The sequence below is a fragment of the Pararge aegeria genome, chromosome 16 (genome assembly GCF_905163445.1).
Source record: "Pararge aegeria chromosome 16, ilParAegt1.1, whole genome shotgun sequence".
NCBI classification, from domain to species: Eukaryota; Metazoa; Arthropoda; class Insecta; order Lepidoptera; family Nymphalidae; genus Pararge; species Pararge aegeria.
This window is the reverse complement of record NC_053195.1, coordinates 10,988,587-11,004,081: the sequence shown is the minus strand read 5'-3', so window position 1 is coordinate 11,004,081 and position 15,495 is coordinate 10,988,587. Positions and strand designations below refer to the sequence as shown.

At 36.0% G+C, this 15,495-nt stretch overlaps 2 protein-coding genes across 5 annotated transcripts in view; one reads left to right on the top strand and one right to left on the bottom strand.

Moving 5' to 3' along the window:
• Positions 1–9,910, top strand: part of LOC120630283 (glycogen-binding subunit 76A) — a 70,904-nt gene extending 60,994 nt beyond the window's left edge. For all 4 annotated transcript variants that reach the window (XM_039899459.1, XM_039899461.1, XM_039899460.1 and 1 more), the window contains exon 2: positions 7,153–9,910. In XM_039899459.1, the coding sequence (XP_039755393.1) occupies positions 7,153–8,793 (1,641 nt within the window). In that variant the 3' untranslated portion in view covers positions 8,794–9,910. The remainder of the gene's footprint in view (positions 1–7,152) is intronic.
• A 2,800-nt stretch (positions 9,911–12,710) lies between these two features.
• LOC120630641 (heparan sulfate 2-O-sulfotransferase pipe) overlaps positions 12,711–15,495 on the bottom strand; it is a 120,824-nt gene continuing 118,039 nt past the window's right edge. The window contains exons 7-9 of the mRNA XM_039899903.1: positions 15,004–15,128; positions 13,860–14,014; positions 12,711–12,943 (exon numbers count right to left, since the gene is read on the bottom strand). Coding sequence (XP_039755837.1) covers positions 12,711–12,943; positions 13,860–14,014; positions 15,004–15,128 — 513 coding nt within the window. The remainder of the gene's footprint in view (positions 12,944–13,859; positions 14,015–15,003; positions 15,129–15,495) is intronic.

Below are 15,495 nucleotides of genomic sequence, written 5' to 3'. Positions count from 1 at the left end.
ATACCCTGTAGTGGGCCGTAACAAACCGTTGATAATGAAGATGATGATGCCTTCCTAAAAATGGGCTATTGAATCCTAAAAAGGTTTTTCAAACCAGACTAGTAGCTCCAGAGATTAGCGCGTTATAACAAATAAACGAGCTCTTCAGTTTTATTATTAATTGATAGAGCGTAACATAGTAAATACAACAATACAGGTGCAATACTGTTTGGTGCAATACCTGCTCTTTATATGCTGTGAAATAAAAAAAAACCTGCGCTTGAGATGTTTCATGTGTTGAATGTACGAGTATAATAAGAAAACACTATAGAAATGTTTGATATTGGCGAGGAAGGTCGTGCGTATTGATTTTCCTGCTTCTTTGATTACCATAAACAGTATCCAGTTTTCTCGTTACGTAGGTACCTACCTATTTTAAAATATCTTTGTATGATTAAAATTTCTTTCAATCCACTATAAGTAAGCCCTTAATTTGCAATGTCACCTGGTGGTAAGATTATGTAGTAAAATATTGTAGCGGAATAACGTTCTATAGCAGGTAATAAGTTTCTACGCGACATCATACCGGAATTTGAATACTAAATCGCTTTGTCGCACGGCTTTATCGGTAGGGTAGTAACTGGCCACGGTAAACATTTTCTAAACATCCCAGCCCGGCATCGAGCACCAAGACCACAGCGCTCACTTCTGCGCCAGGGAGGTCGTCAAAATCTGGACGATAGATTTCGTATCCCTATCCCTACTATCCCTATCCCTACTAATATTATAAATGTCAATGTAAGTTTGTTTGTTACGCTTTCACGCAAAAATTACTTAACCGATCTTCATGAAACTTTATACACATATTCTTGAAAGTGTAAGAAGTAATATAGGATACTTTTATCTCGACATTAAGCTCGGTTCCTTTGGTAGAGGGGATAAAAGTGTTTGTCGATTTTACACTATAACTCCGACAAATTATAACCGATTTAAATAATTATTTTTGTACTATAGAGGTTATAATATGTGTTTAATTTTGCCCAAACTGTGGTTGGAGATAGAGGACAGAACTCCTGAGCGGACAACAGCAAACCCCTCATTTGAGGCTTAGGAATACTGAATACTTTAAATTTTTTTAGAACTACAACTAAACTTAATGCCACATCAAAAAACCAAATCAAACGCAGACGAAGTCGCAGGAAACAGCTAGTTGTTATATATGTTTAATTTCATTATTTCAATATCATTTCAAACTTTTACCTTGTTTATTGACGTAGAAATACCTGTGCCAATAATTCGCCATTTTAAATTTTATACCTATTATTACCTACCTACCACCGGTCACGTAGGCAGAAACGAGCAATGTATATTGCTGCCAAATTACATTTACATTACTTGTAAGTTGTAATAAACGCTCTCGATGTATTCTTCACACTACAATTGATATAATTATTGAAACATATTCGAGTTGTTTTTTGTAAAACCTTTTTACACAAGAGCGTGACAAGCACGTTTGCATTCCACTTATTTGCAATACAAATATCGCTTGAATAAAATTTAACATCTAATCCAAAATAATTAGTAATTTATCAAACTACATATATCTAACCAGAAATTTGACATAACAAAGGAAACTTTTCTGCAAGTAATTATATTTAAAAAAAAAATATATTAAATCAGCATTATTCTAATGTTATTTGGTTGCCTTTATATTCAATAACAATAGCCTGGCATAGCGGTAAAGACATCTAAGTTCAGAACCTGACGATTATTGGAACGTTTCCCTCAAACAGCTTTTAATATTTGCGCAAATAAAATAAAACGGTCAAGTGCCAACCAGTCTCGCGTTCCTTAGGACACGTTTAATTAGGTATTTATATTACAACCTCTTATTAAACACAATATAAATAATAAATAACCATATTTTAAGACAGCGTTACCCTTACTAACTTCCTGCGTTTACTAAAGACATATTAGCACCGTTTTCATAATTTAGTAAAATGAAGGTGCCAATTCTTTTATAAGTAATATTATTCTAAACTAAATTGACAGGTTTAAAAAAAAGTGCTGACTTTTTTAATCATGACCCGAGCAAGCTTAGCAAGCTTAGGACCTACGTCGGAATTTATCCCGGAACGTGTTCTGTCGTAAAAGGGTCTACTACAACTAAAAAGATTTATGTAAATTATTGTAGTAAAACGTCGCCATAATAATCCAATCAGGATTTTAGAAGTCTTTTTATATTCATGGTTATAAACCAAAGAGCTAGTTATTTATAATGATATAGAGGCCCAGGGCGGTGACCGGCGCGATTGGATAATAGCGCACCAATGGACGCCTAAACTAAATTTATCTGAAGGGCCTACTGCGATGCGTTCAATCTCTTAAGGCGTTTTAAGCTGTTTAATACAGACCGTAGATAAGCCAATTTATTTTAGTTCATAAACTTGTTGCTGATCGCTCCATTTAATTGAAAAATGTGGATTTATTTGTTGGCGAAAACCAACAGTAGTTTAAAACATAAAAAACGTGCTGTATACTTGAACCAATAAAGTTTCCGCAACTTAGATACATAAACATAACCTCAAAATTATTAGGTATAGATTAGGAAGGAAAGAGCTTATTGTATTATTGTGCCATAATCATTTTTCTAAGAATGCCAATATTAACCAAAAAAAAAAATCCGTCTTACCGTCTTTCTAGGTCGGTAACAGCGTAGCTGTTAAAGTTATTGTACGCACGAGAAGAAATTATAAAGAAACTGGGTACAGTGTATCGAATGTAACAGCCAACTGTTACATTTTTAATACTTAAAAGCACTTAACATATTTATCGAGGAAAGATCCAAAGTCAAGGATATAAGATAATATTAAGCGAGGAAAAACAAAAGGTTCCTGCGGGATTTTAAAACAAACGAGGACGATTACGCGGAAAACCTCTAATAACTACATAATGTATGCCAGCTATGTTTTTATCCTGTTTTAACTGCATGAGTGAAGCATCAATATGGAGGTGTCTACTAATCTGTGAAACTTAAAACTCTATATTTTTCATTGTAACCGTATTTTCATAGACATAGTTGAATCTTACAGTAAGGTAACGAACTATTACGTAGCCGACATGAAAGACTATGAGGTAAAGTGGATTAAAAACTTTGATAAGGTATTATTGACTTTTTATAGCGATACCGATATTTAGTATGATAAATGTCATAGGATCTACCAGTATGAGGGAAGTGGAGATCACTGAGTATCTACTTGGCTAGGTATTGTAACATGTCTGGTAGCATTAATATCAGTAGCTATATAGCAGCATACCACCTACTTTGGGAAGCTATCAAAGATAATATGTATTTTAAATATACAGACATAATTAAATAGTATAGTCAAAATATTTGCGTATCAATATTCTTAAAGGAAAAATCTATATCCGCAGGAAGTTTAGATATAAATTCGGCAGATGCCTCAGCTATCAGTTATTTCTGTGACGCGGACGCGTTCTCGCTGCGTCTCCGTTGTTCTTGGCACCTAAATGAGTTCACGTGACGTATGACCGTGGGCGGACAGCCGTCACTGCATTAGTTTTATTAGCGCTCCATTTAAACATGAGGTCTTTGGTGCACCTACTGGTGGATTTGCCGCTGAAAAAGGATTCTTAATGCTTTCATCTTGCTTTAGTAAACTAAGGTTGGTTAACAATACAATGCTATTTTTATGATTCAAACATGGATGTCTTTGGTGCACCTACTAGCTACAAGTGGATTGAAGCCCTATGCTGAATGGGGATACAAAATTCTTTTTCCTTATCATTAAACATTGAGGTCCTCAGTGCCCACTGCAGTTGTGTTGCACTAGTAAGTTATGGAACTTGTAGTAAGACAATGGTTTCCTTATCATTGAAACATCGAGCTCTTTGGTGCACCCACTGCAGTTGATTTGCCATATTCTAAGCAAGTATCCTAAATGCTTCCATGTTGCGCTAGTAAGTTATGGGAACTTGTAGCAAGACAATGGTTTCCTAACATTTAAACATCGAGCTCTTTGGTCCACCCACTGCAGTAGATTTGTCATAAGATAAGCAAGGATCCTAAATGCTTTCATGTTGCACTAGTAAGTTATGGAGCTTGTAGCAAGACAATGGTTTCCTAACATTTGAACATCGAGCTCTTTGGTGCCCCCACTACAGTTGATTTGCCATATTCTAAGCAAGTATCCTAAATGCTTCCATGTTGCGCTAGTAAGTTATGGGAGCTTGTAGCAAGACAATGGTTTCCTAACATTTAAACATCGAGCTCTTTGGTACACCCACTGCAGTAGATTTGTCATATGATAAGCAAGGATCCTAAATGCTTTCATGTTGCACTAGTAAGTTATGGAGCTTGTAGCAAGACAATGGTTTCTTAACATTTGAACATCAAGCTCTTTGGTCCACCCACTGCAGTAGATTTGTCATATGATAAGCAAGGATCCTAAATGCTTTCATGTTGCACTAGTAAGTTATGGAGCTTGTAGCAAGACAATGGTTTGGTGCACCCACTCCTGTTGATTTTCCTTATGGTAAACAAGAATCAAATGCTTACATCTTGCATTAGTTAGTTAAGGAGCTGTTTGACATTACCATGCTTTTGACAGTGAGGTCTTTGGCGCATCTTTTATTGGCTTTGCTATGCTAAACATAAACATGGATTTTCAGGGCTATATGACAATGCTTTCATTAATAATTGGGATGCTAATTCAGGAAGATTGTCTGGTTTTGCTGGAAACCAAGAAAACGCATTCATTAAATTTCTATGATGGTTTCTGTTCTGAAGGCGTTATTGCCACTAAATGCTATAATGTATTTGTGGGTTTGTCTTTTTTTCACATAGCAACAGACTCAGAGCTATGGATTGGCGTGATTTTTAAGTGGTAGTTTGTTAATATGACGCCAAGGAATTAGGCTTACTTTTATGCAAAAATCCACGTTAGCCCAATGGAAGCTGTAGGTAGTTCTGGCACTTTCTAATTTGTTAGCGCAAGTAGAGCTTTACTTTTTAATATGGTTTTATGTTTTCATTGTAAAATCGTCAACAAACCACAGCGTCCGCTCGTCAAGAAACAATTGCGTATACGTTCTAATTAGGAGCAGTTTTGTTACAGCAATAAATCGTGTGTGACAATGAAACATTCTTTTGTTAAGCGTTATTATTAATGTAATACATTCATATATGTATGGTGTGTGTATTCACCTATATTCCTGCCTAAAAAAAAATATAAAAATTATTAGTAGATTCTAAATCCATATTAATTTTTATAACAATCAGTTAAATTTCATCAGTAAAATAACTTATAATAATAATAATACCTATTTATTTGCCAAATTGGGGGGACACAATAAGTAAACATTTAATTAAACAGTCCCTTGTTAACGTTTTAAAAATATAAATAAAATAAAAATTCCATTACAAATTAAAAATTTGAAAATACAATAATCAGAAATTGGTAATATTATTATTTTAAATTAATTAGGTCAATAATACAATTACAAATGTTGTTATACAGTTAAAAAACATAACTAAGTCTAATTACTGTAATTAGAGTATTTCTTTTACACTATAATAGGTTTTTTGTTAAGAGTTTCCAAAATTGCTCGCTTCAATTTTAATAGTGGTAGATTTTTGTTACAGTCCGTAAGTTTATTATACAAAGTAGTAGCATTACAAAATTAATTGTTTATATCAAACTGAATTGATTGAAAAAAGTTGAAGGTTTCAGAGTATAGGTGCGGGTTGGTGGGTGGTGCAGCGTTGTGGGTCTATACTCTAAAACCCTCTCTCCTATGAGAGACGAGGCCTGTGCCCAGAAGTGGGACGTTAATAGCCTGCGGATGATGACGATAATGCAATTAAAAGAGTCATTCAAAAGTAACTGAAACTTACATAGTGAAATTTTTGGGATCTCGCTTTAGTAGGATTTTAATTCTTTATACAGGGTACTATTATTACATTGCCATCAATGATTTATTTATGATTCATATCACATAAATTTATGAATCTAATATAATACCTAATGAGTATTTAAAGTATATTGATTGATTGATTGATTGAACTCAGTTATCCATAAAATGGGAAGCCAACCAAAATTGAAAGATTGAAATTAAATAACAATAGAAGTTACCTACTGTGTACTAAATAGAATAGATAATTCACTATTATACGTTGTTATAGCGGCTCTAGAAATAATTACACATTCAATACCTATTACGCCTTCTGAGATACTACCGCTGACAGACAGATGGACACCGGGGGATACCGTTGGCAACCTTCGGGTACGGAACCCTAAAAAGCAATTGTTATATTATGTTCAGTACCAACAAATTGTTTATGTTCAGATTATAAATAGCATGATGGCTCATAACACACCTACCTACTACTTAATTTTTGACATTCCATCTGTTATCTGCAATCCAAAGCGTGCTGATCACAGTGAAGCTGTGTTATCTTATCGGGGTCATTCACACTTGACATTCGTTTTCATGTCATGATAGTCACGACTGAGCTGTTTGTATTCCACAGTTATGTGTATGCGCTAAGGTGCGTTATGACTTCTGATGAAATCAGTCTTTATTAGTATTATTAGCTTTTAGTTATATAACCAATAGGAGGAAATTTTTGTAATAGCGATTAGTGCTACTTGCAGTTACAGAAAAGTCGTAATATTGTTAGGTGTACTGGTGTTATCCATAAACTTGGTAATTTCTAAAATATTTTATTTTCTTGAGATTAGTCCCACAAACTCCTCATCGCTCTCAGCTTATTAGGGGTATGAGTTTAATTTATCTTACTGCCTTTTCCATCTTAGACTGCATCACCAGGTGAGATTGCAGTCAATGGCTACTTAAGTCGCTAAATGCCCCAGTGCTGGGCAGAGGCCACCTCTCTCGTAAGGATCTACGAGCAAGGAATTAAGAGCTAGACCCTTCGCTGCTCAAATGTGGGCTAGCGTTAGTGATAGTAACCAGGACCGACGGCTTAACGTGCTCTCCGCAAGTTTAGGTTATGCCAATTTTTGAGAGTACGGCAAAATGCGATTCGGTAACCGGAACACGTGGAAGTTAAACATGCTAACACGAAATAGTCAGACCAGACATAAAGTTGCGACTATATAATCTAAAAAATAAATTCTTTCTTTACAGACGCAGATGAGCGGCGATCGCACCGGGCCTCAGTGCGGTTTGACGTCGCTTCTGCCGATGTCTTGCCGCGGTCGTGCCGCAGCGTTCGCCCGGGACTTACATTCACGCCTCCGCAACCTCGGGGCTACACAAGAGGGCGAATGCGAGAACAGCTGGCTCACGCGCGAAAATCCGACACACAGACCTACTAGCTCAGCACACTCACAACGTGAACTTGATACGTTCTATGACTTTGAACTCGAATGCGGTAGTCCGTCCAGCCCGGTCGATGAGTATGATGCGCCATTTCCAGAGAAGCCAGCCGAAGACGCAGATCCACCTTTTTATGATGTCGATGCAGATGTCAACCTCAAAGAGCAAAGTAAATTAACGTTAAAGCAACCAGATAAAGGAAAAAATGGATTTAAGTTTTCCACAGCATTTTACACGGAATCGCCAGTAAAGCTCCAACCCACTACAAGGGAAAATGGTAATGCTGATAAACCACTATATTCTCCTATTACATTTGAAGGCTGCGCTCGACAAAATAGTTACGATGAAATTGATTGTTTGGTACAGTCCGTTACAACTACAGATCGGTTAAGTCTTATTTCACAATTAAGTTCGACTTTAGATAGCGATTCGGAATTCGAATCAGCCAAAAGTGATCCCTCCGATGCTATTGATTATGTGCCTCACAGTGAAATTATTATAGAAAATGATCTGACAGATGTTGTAGAAATTTTGTCAATTACTGATAGTGAAACTCTCGATGATGAAGAAATTTTGTTAGATAGTGTGGTAAAACAGACTGATGAATGTAGTGAAGATATTGTTCTAAACAATGATGTAAGCGATGAGTTAACAAAAATAGTTACCAGTGAAGTTCCTGTTGAAAAAGAACCGTCGCCTGAACCTGAAATCGATCCAAAATTGCTTAGTACTGAAACAAAAACTGAAGATGAAGTTGAAGACGACCGACCCCAGCGAGTTCGCAGATGTTCATCATTAAAAACAGGAAAAACTCCACCAGGAACACCAGGAAGAAAGAAAATAGTCCGCTTTGCTGATGTACTGGGTCTCGATTTGGCTGACGTGAAAACTTTTATGGATGAGATACCCGTTATACCAAAATCTGCCTACGACGATCTCACTGGTTGTGATGTACAAAGTTCTCCGCCAGCTCGACCTACCCCTCGTCTTGGTGCTCTTACCTTGGTTCCTTTATTCCAACTCCAACGCGATGTAACGGAAAAGCTTGAAAAACAAAACGTATGCTTAGAGAGTTCGCGCGTCTGTGACGGTGTTCATGTAACCATTTGTGGCTCAGTTCGAGTGCGAAATTTAGACTTTCACAAAACTGTGCATATACGGTATACAATGAACCGCTGGAAGACGTACACAGACTTACAGGCGACATATGTACAAGGGTCGTGCGACGGATATTCAGACCGTTTTCAGTTCGTTTTATATGCACCGTGTATTTCATCGGGACAAAGAATGGAAATCGCGGTGAGATTCCAATGTAAAGGCCAGCAATTCTGGGACAATAATAGCGGGGCGAATTACTGTTTCGATTGTTTAGCGCTTGGCGCTGCGTCTTCTCCGAATTCACCAGCTTCACTTCATCCTACCATGGACTGGCACCCGTCGTTCTACTGAGTTACCGTTATCAACTCAGTAGGTGAAGCGTTAATGTTTCCCGATGGGGGCAACTGGTGATCACGAGTGAGGAGTCCGGCAGGTTTCAATCCGGCTGAGTGAGTGCATAGCGGCTAGCGGGGCGCCCGTTGCATTGCTGGTCACATTCCTGTGCCTGATTCAACTGCAGCTGCAATCAGTTCGTTGGCGAGTGAGAGTGGAGTCCTAAATTATTGAGGCTTAAAATTATAAAACGTTTTGTGATATACAAATAGAGTAGTCGTAGTATAAATAAATACGAGTGAATCGACTCGTGTAGAGTGCCATTTGCCGTAACGACTTTTATGTTTGTCGAATATTGTACTATTATTAATTCATAGTACATGTCCTTGTGGACAATAAAGAAGCAATAGTAGGTACGAGGAGAATGCGGTGTGCGAGGCGCGTGAGCTAGTCCTCTCTGTTCCTTTGTAAATATTTTGAGAGATAAATTCTGAATGATATTGATATTTTAATACAATTTTTTTATAGAACTACGTCATATTGTATAAATTTTATGTCGAAAATCACCTAGTTAGCAAGATTTTATTCACTACGAAATTAGATAACGAAATACCTATATTATTATAATTATTAAAATATATAATATAACAGAATTAGTCTTTGTTAGGTTTTGATGAAGTTTTACGAAGTGTTAAAGTAATTTCCTAGATGTCAAGTTTAATCATTAAATAAACCTACATATGTAACAAAGTGGGAAATATGTACTGTTCTATGATATGTTACGAACTTGATACAATATTTTCTATTTTTATATTTACAAATTCATGACAAAATATTCAAATACTTCCTACAAGAGAATTTATAATATTTTTTGTTTCGGCTTTTGATATTCTATAAAGAACAAAGACTAATAGAAATTATGGAATTAAATTATTATTACTTGTAAGAAATCAGCAATATTTATTAAGGTTTTTATTTTGTATGTACCTGAAATCTTTCAATGTGGCCATATTAATTATTATAACTATATTATGAAATAACGCAGAAATGCTATCGATTTTTTATTATTGTTACTATTTTGACACCTGTTTTAGCAATAAACCTACGAATAAATGAATGTGCATAATATATTTTACTTGGTGTTTGACTTAGCCCTAGCCTCTCAGGCTTCTTAGTTGCCATTGCAAAACGTGCTATCGATCATTAATATGGCCTAAGTTAATATCTTAAATAGAATCGGTAGTGTACTAGATTATATAAATAAATTAATATACTACGACAGTACACACATCGCCACCTAGTCCCAAAGTAAGCGCAGCTTGTGTTATGGTTACTAAGATAACTGATGAATAATTTTTATGAATAATATACATAAATACTTATAATATATAGATAAACACCCAGACACTGAAAACATTCATGTTCATCACACAAATATTGGACAGTTGTGGGAATCGAACCCACGGCCTTAGACTCAGAAAGCAGGGTTGCTGCCCACTGCGCCAATCGGCCGTCAATGTTAGCAGTCTGATACAGAATCTTGCAGAAAAGTGTCTGATTTTTGTTTTCTGATGGCTATGTCACCATGTTGAGTATCTCTCAATATTCAATTCAAATTCGTAATTATATATTCAGTTATTTCTAATCTTAACGGATCCTTTTTAAAAGATTCAAAAGATATGAATGAAGATATGAATTAAGAAGATTTAAATGAAAGGGGGGCAGAAGACCTAATTACTAGCCAATATCGCTTCAATAAATTACTACGTCACCCAAATATCCCCTCCCAGAGTGAACGACAAAGAGAGCCATTGGGGTTCCCCCGCAGCACATTCTACCAAAGCGTTCTGCGCCGCGTCCTTAGCTGCACCACACAATTGACAAAGGTAGTGGCGTAAAAAAAATTTAACACCCTGAAAACTTTTATACTTTGTTGACAATATGACAAGTGTTTAAAGAACAATAAAAGTCGTCATCTACAGTGCATCCATCTTCATTTTTAAACTTAGGAGTAGACTGAATAAAATAAACAAATATATCATTTACATAATTTTAATGTAAGTTTACTTCACAATATCATTTAAAGACTAAACATATCACAATTATTGAATGATATTGTTAATAAATAACTAAATATAGTAAGGTAGAAACAAAGACTATAACTTAATTATTGAACATAGTAATATAAAAATAAAATTATAATACATAAAAGTTCTCGTCTCAAAAAAGTAAATTAATGATAGCAAACAGATCTGGGCGAAATAGCCCTTAATGTATTTTTCAAAAGTTTCTTCAGGCTTCCTAACCTAAAATCAACTTATCTATTAACTAGAATATCTACTTATGTACATTATTAAACCAAAGAAATAAATCTGTAACCATGTTGGCACACATTGAATTTGATGTCATAAATTTAATAATTCCTAATTCTTGACTGAATCCTTAAGAAAATTTAAATATCATATGAATGATCCATTAACCTCATTGAAGTAAATAGGGTATTGGACCTGAAAGTTGGTAAACATTTTCAGACTTTTATGAAATTTTTTCCAAATGTTAAGCACATAAAAATTGCTAGGTTTATTTCGAAAATAATTGATAGACCGTATGTAATTATTGCACGCCTCATAAGCGAAGCGTTGAGGTGGGTATTACTGTCATTTTACGCACACCGAGTGATTCTCAAACTAAATGTCACTTTTTTTATTCTTTATTGCTTTTATAAGTGAATATAAATAGACAAATTTTGAGAAAAAAACCTATTTGTAACACTCATGATATTCTTAAATCTCTTTTTATTATTTAAATTTTTAATTGTTTAAAAAGTTCTGTCTTGGACGTCCGTGTGTCTGTATGTGCGGATCCCGTATCTTGTGGTCACGATAACGAGCAAAATACTTCACTTATCGGAAAGTTTCTTTTTTATAGCCTTCAGTATTTTGAGGAATAGAAGCCTATTACTTTTCACGGTATAATTAGATGTACATTGTTTAATTATTATTTACATATTATTATCTCAATTTTATTGAATTAGATTATGAGGCGTGCACTTTTGGATTTTCGAACTATTTCATTATACCCACCTTTTACAGTTAAGTGTAAAGAATTAAATTTGAAAATATGTTTCATTATATTATTAACTAGATTCATTAATAATATATAGGACCTGATTTAGTCAGTTATCAATAGTTAATTTAGATAGTGATATGTATTTACCATTACCGTATTATCTACCTCTAAATTATTTCCTAGTCTTTCACGGCAAATGCCTGAGCTAATTATTTTATTTCTCTTTTGTTTAAATTTTCTTCTAATTTCTTTATAATATTATTCTACTGCAAATATCCTTATATGCGGGTTGTCATGTTCTGTTTTAATCTGAGGCAAGTATTACAAAAAATTGAAAACTTTTAATAAGAATTTTTGCATTGTTTGTAACTAAGCATCTTGCTTTTCATTTCGATTAATTTAGGGTTTAGAATTAGAGAGCTATTTACAAAAAATATATTCCGGTTCAGGGTGTTTAGGCCAAGATTGTCAATTTCGACAAACATCGTTACAAGATGGCCTACTTGTATAGTAGTGTGGTTTTCACTAGATGTCGTAAGTTTAATTTTTAAAAATATAATATGAGGTTGTTAAACTTCGTTTTTTCGGTAGAGTTGACATTAAAGTGTTCTGAGTGCCAAGTGTGAGATTTTTTAGCTACGTTAACTTATTCAATCGCGTGAAAATTAACTACGAACGCCACCTATTGACAGTACGGTTTCTCAATATTTTAAATAGATGGCGCTCTTTCGATACCTACGTAAATATTTTGCTGTTCGTTTCGAGTAAGTATGTGTGTAAAGCTTAAACAAATCGCACTGTTGCAAACGCATTTGATATCTGTCCAAAACAATTTACCTAATATTCAGTCACAACAGTACCTAATACTATACAATGTTATACTGATAATTGTTTGGTATCTGTCGTACGTTAGGTGTAGGAGCCGGTAACGTGATCGAGGAGTCCCTGAGTGCTTTTAGTTGCATGTGTAACCGTTGTTTGCAGAACTCGTAAAATTCGATTTCTCGCGTAAAATTCGCCCGGACGATTTGCTTCACTGCCTCAGAGACTGGAGGCTTAAATGCGTTCCGGTTAATACGGTTGAAGGTGTTTAGTTCTTCTGAAACAGAAATATAATATATAAATAAGTAAATGTAATACGACAATACACAAACGCTTTCCAGTTGTGAGAAACGAACCCACAGCCGTGGACTCAGAAACCAGGGTCACTACCCGCTGCGTTAATAGGCAATTAATATAAAACTCTTAAAATGTCGCCTATTTTTATTTAACGGCAAAGCTGCTTTCGTAGCCAGATCAGATCTGTTATGCAGATGTAGTACAATTTTGCTAATAGATATATAGCAGGCGTCACTGCCTCAGATTGTTCCTACAATTCCTGGTTTAATAAATTTCAGAAGTCTTTCTGTAAGTCTATAGGTTTCAGTTCAGGCCCGTAGCCACATGCCCCTACAATTTGACGCCACAAGCTAAGGACAGGGGTCGACCAGATATATACTGGAGCCTAGTGTTTTTGTACAATGGCTCGTTTGTGTATCTTAAACCAATTAGTTTTTTTCTTACGTTCGTTCATAAAAATTATGTAATAATATAGCACCAAGCACCTAGTCAATTACACGTACCTACTACCTGCGGGTAACTAAAGAATATTTTTTTGTGGAAGCTTTTCCTCACAGAGTAAAAGAGCGCGGATGTGCAGGGCACATCTCCCAATAATCTCACCGAACATACCAGCGAAAATTCAAAAATTATGAATGACCAAATTGGGTATCGTTCCCGAGACCACCCACTTTTATAATCTCTCTTCATCTCATAGGTAAGATGATTTAAGAGCATTGACCTAACACGCTGCTGCAAAGTGGGTTGGTGCTTGCTAGCTTTGATGACTTTTGCGTTACGTCAGTGTTAATTTTCAGGCTTAAAGTGCTTTCGGAGGTATTACCGTACTCCAAGGTGTACACTACCAAATTTATAACTATGGCTGATACTCCAATCACTTATTATAAAATACTTACCCCAATATAATCTCAAGGATCCCTGGAAGAATCGCGGTATGTACCGCTCGAACGCAAGCAGGGTGGAGTTCATGTCTTCGAGCACACCGACTACAGCGTACTGTTGTTCCACCACTCTCTTGGCGCGTTGAAGTGCTTCTAGACTGTTAAAAGGCCTGCAAAGAAATGACGTACGTTTGTTAGTTAAGGTAAGATAGGCCGCTAGCTTCGAGTCTTTAAAACTAATACGAAAATACGTATAGTTTAAGAGGGATAACCTATACAAATGTATTTCTCTATATTTTCGTAAAAACAATCTCTTGTGTAAACAGAAATTTTGAAATTTAAACCTGTTTATTATATAAAAATACATGATTGTTTAAATCTCTATTACATTACGCTAATCTTAACTATAGAAGATTTTTGCGCTCGAGAGGGTTGCACTAGCTTATTAATTAACATTTAAAGTAAGGAAAAAATATTTATTTCTACAATGTTAATTATTGTATATGTTATGTAGGAATGCTTTGGATGAACGTGCGCCTTGTAGTTTTTGCACGTACCCTGAATGTACATTTCAACTTGTTTTGGATAATATTGAATAGAAAATTGGACCCTCTGAGATGACATACAATTCACCCTTTATCGTCTTAACAGCAGTGTTAACACACACACAGACGATGGTTTTGGCGTATATGGTATATGTAGGCTTAGTGGGAATCAACGTGCGCTTTTGCCCTAGTTTATGAAGATTGCATTTGAATTATAATTTAATACAATTATACCTGTATCGAAATAGCCCCCATTTTGAGCATCATCATTACAAAACCATTACCGGCCCACTACGGGTTTAGGCCGTAGGCCAGCAGGCTGGCCAAGTGCATATTGAGAGCATATGCATGGTTAAGAGCCTAGTGGAGAACGCTCAGGCATGCAGGTTTCCTCACAATGTTTTCCTTCAACGTTAAAGCTATTGGTATACAATTGTTAGAGGTGCTTACTGGGGATCGAACTCGGTTCCCCGAAATCGAAGTCGACGCCTTTCCCTCTAGGTTATTACCGCTTCGATACTCTACTTCATAATAGCAGGAATATTTGGAATACCGAAATAGATAAATGCATAAAATACATTACTGAAGTGAGAAGTTTCACATCAATAACTTACGTGCACTGTGGCTCATGGCCGCAGAAGAATAGCGTTTGCCTGCGATGGTCACCAATCCCCTCATGCGTCTCGCCTTCCAGATAGCGGCATTCCCGGTCGCCGCTCAGTACACACGTTTCAAAGTCCTGAAAAACATAGTTTACGTAAGTACTTTACAATAATTCGCAGCAGAGATTCGCATACGAGTCACGTAATTTTTTTTTAATTCCACTACCCAAGACTAACTAGCCTTTGACTGCAATCTCACCTGGTGGTAAGTGATGATGCGGTTTGGTAGTCATGCCCCTAATCGGTTTCTACGCGACATCGCACCGGACCACTAAATCGCTTAGCGGCACGTGTTTATCGCTAGCGTAACTAGCCACGGCGAAAGCCTCCCACCAGACCAGACCAGAGAGAATTCAGTAATTATAAATACCCAAATCGCCTCTGCCGGGAATCGAACCCGGGACCTGATACTTAAATTCACAGCGCTCAACGTTGCACCAGGGA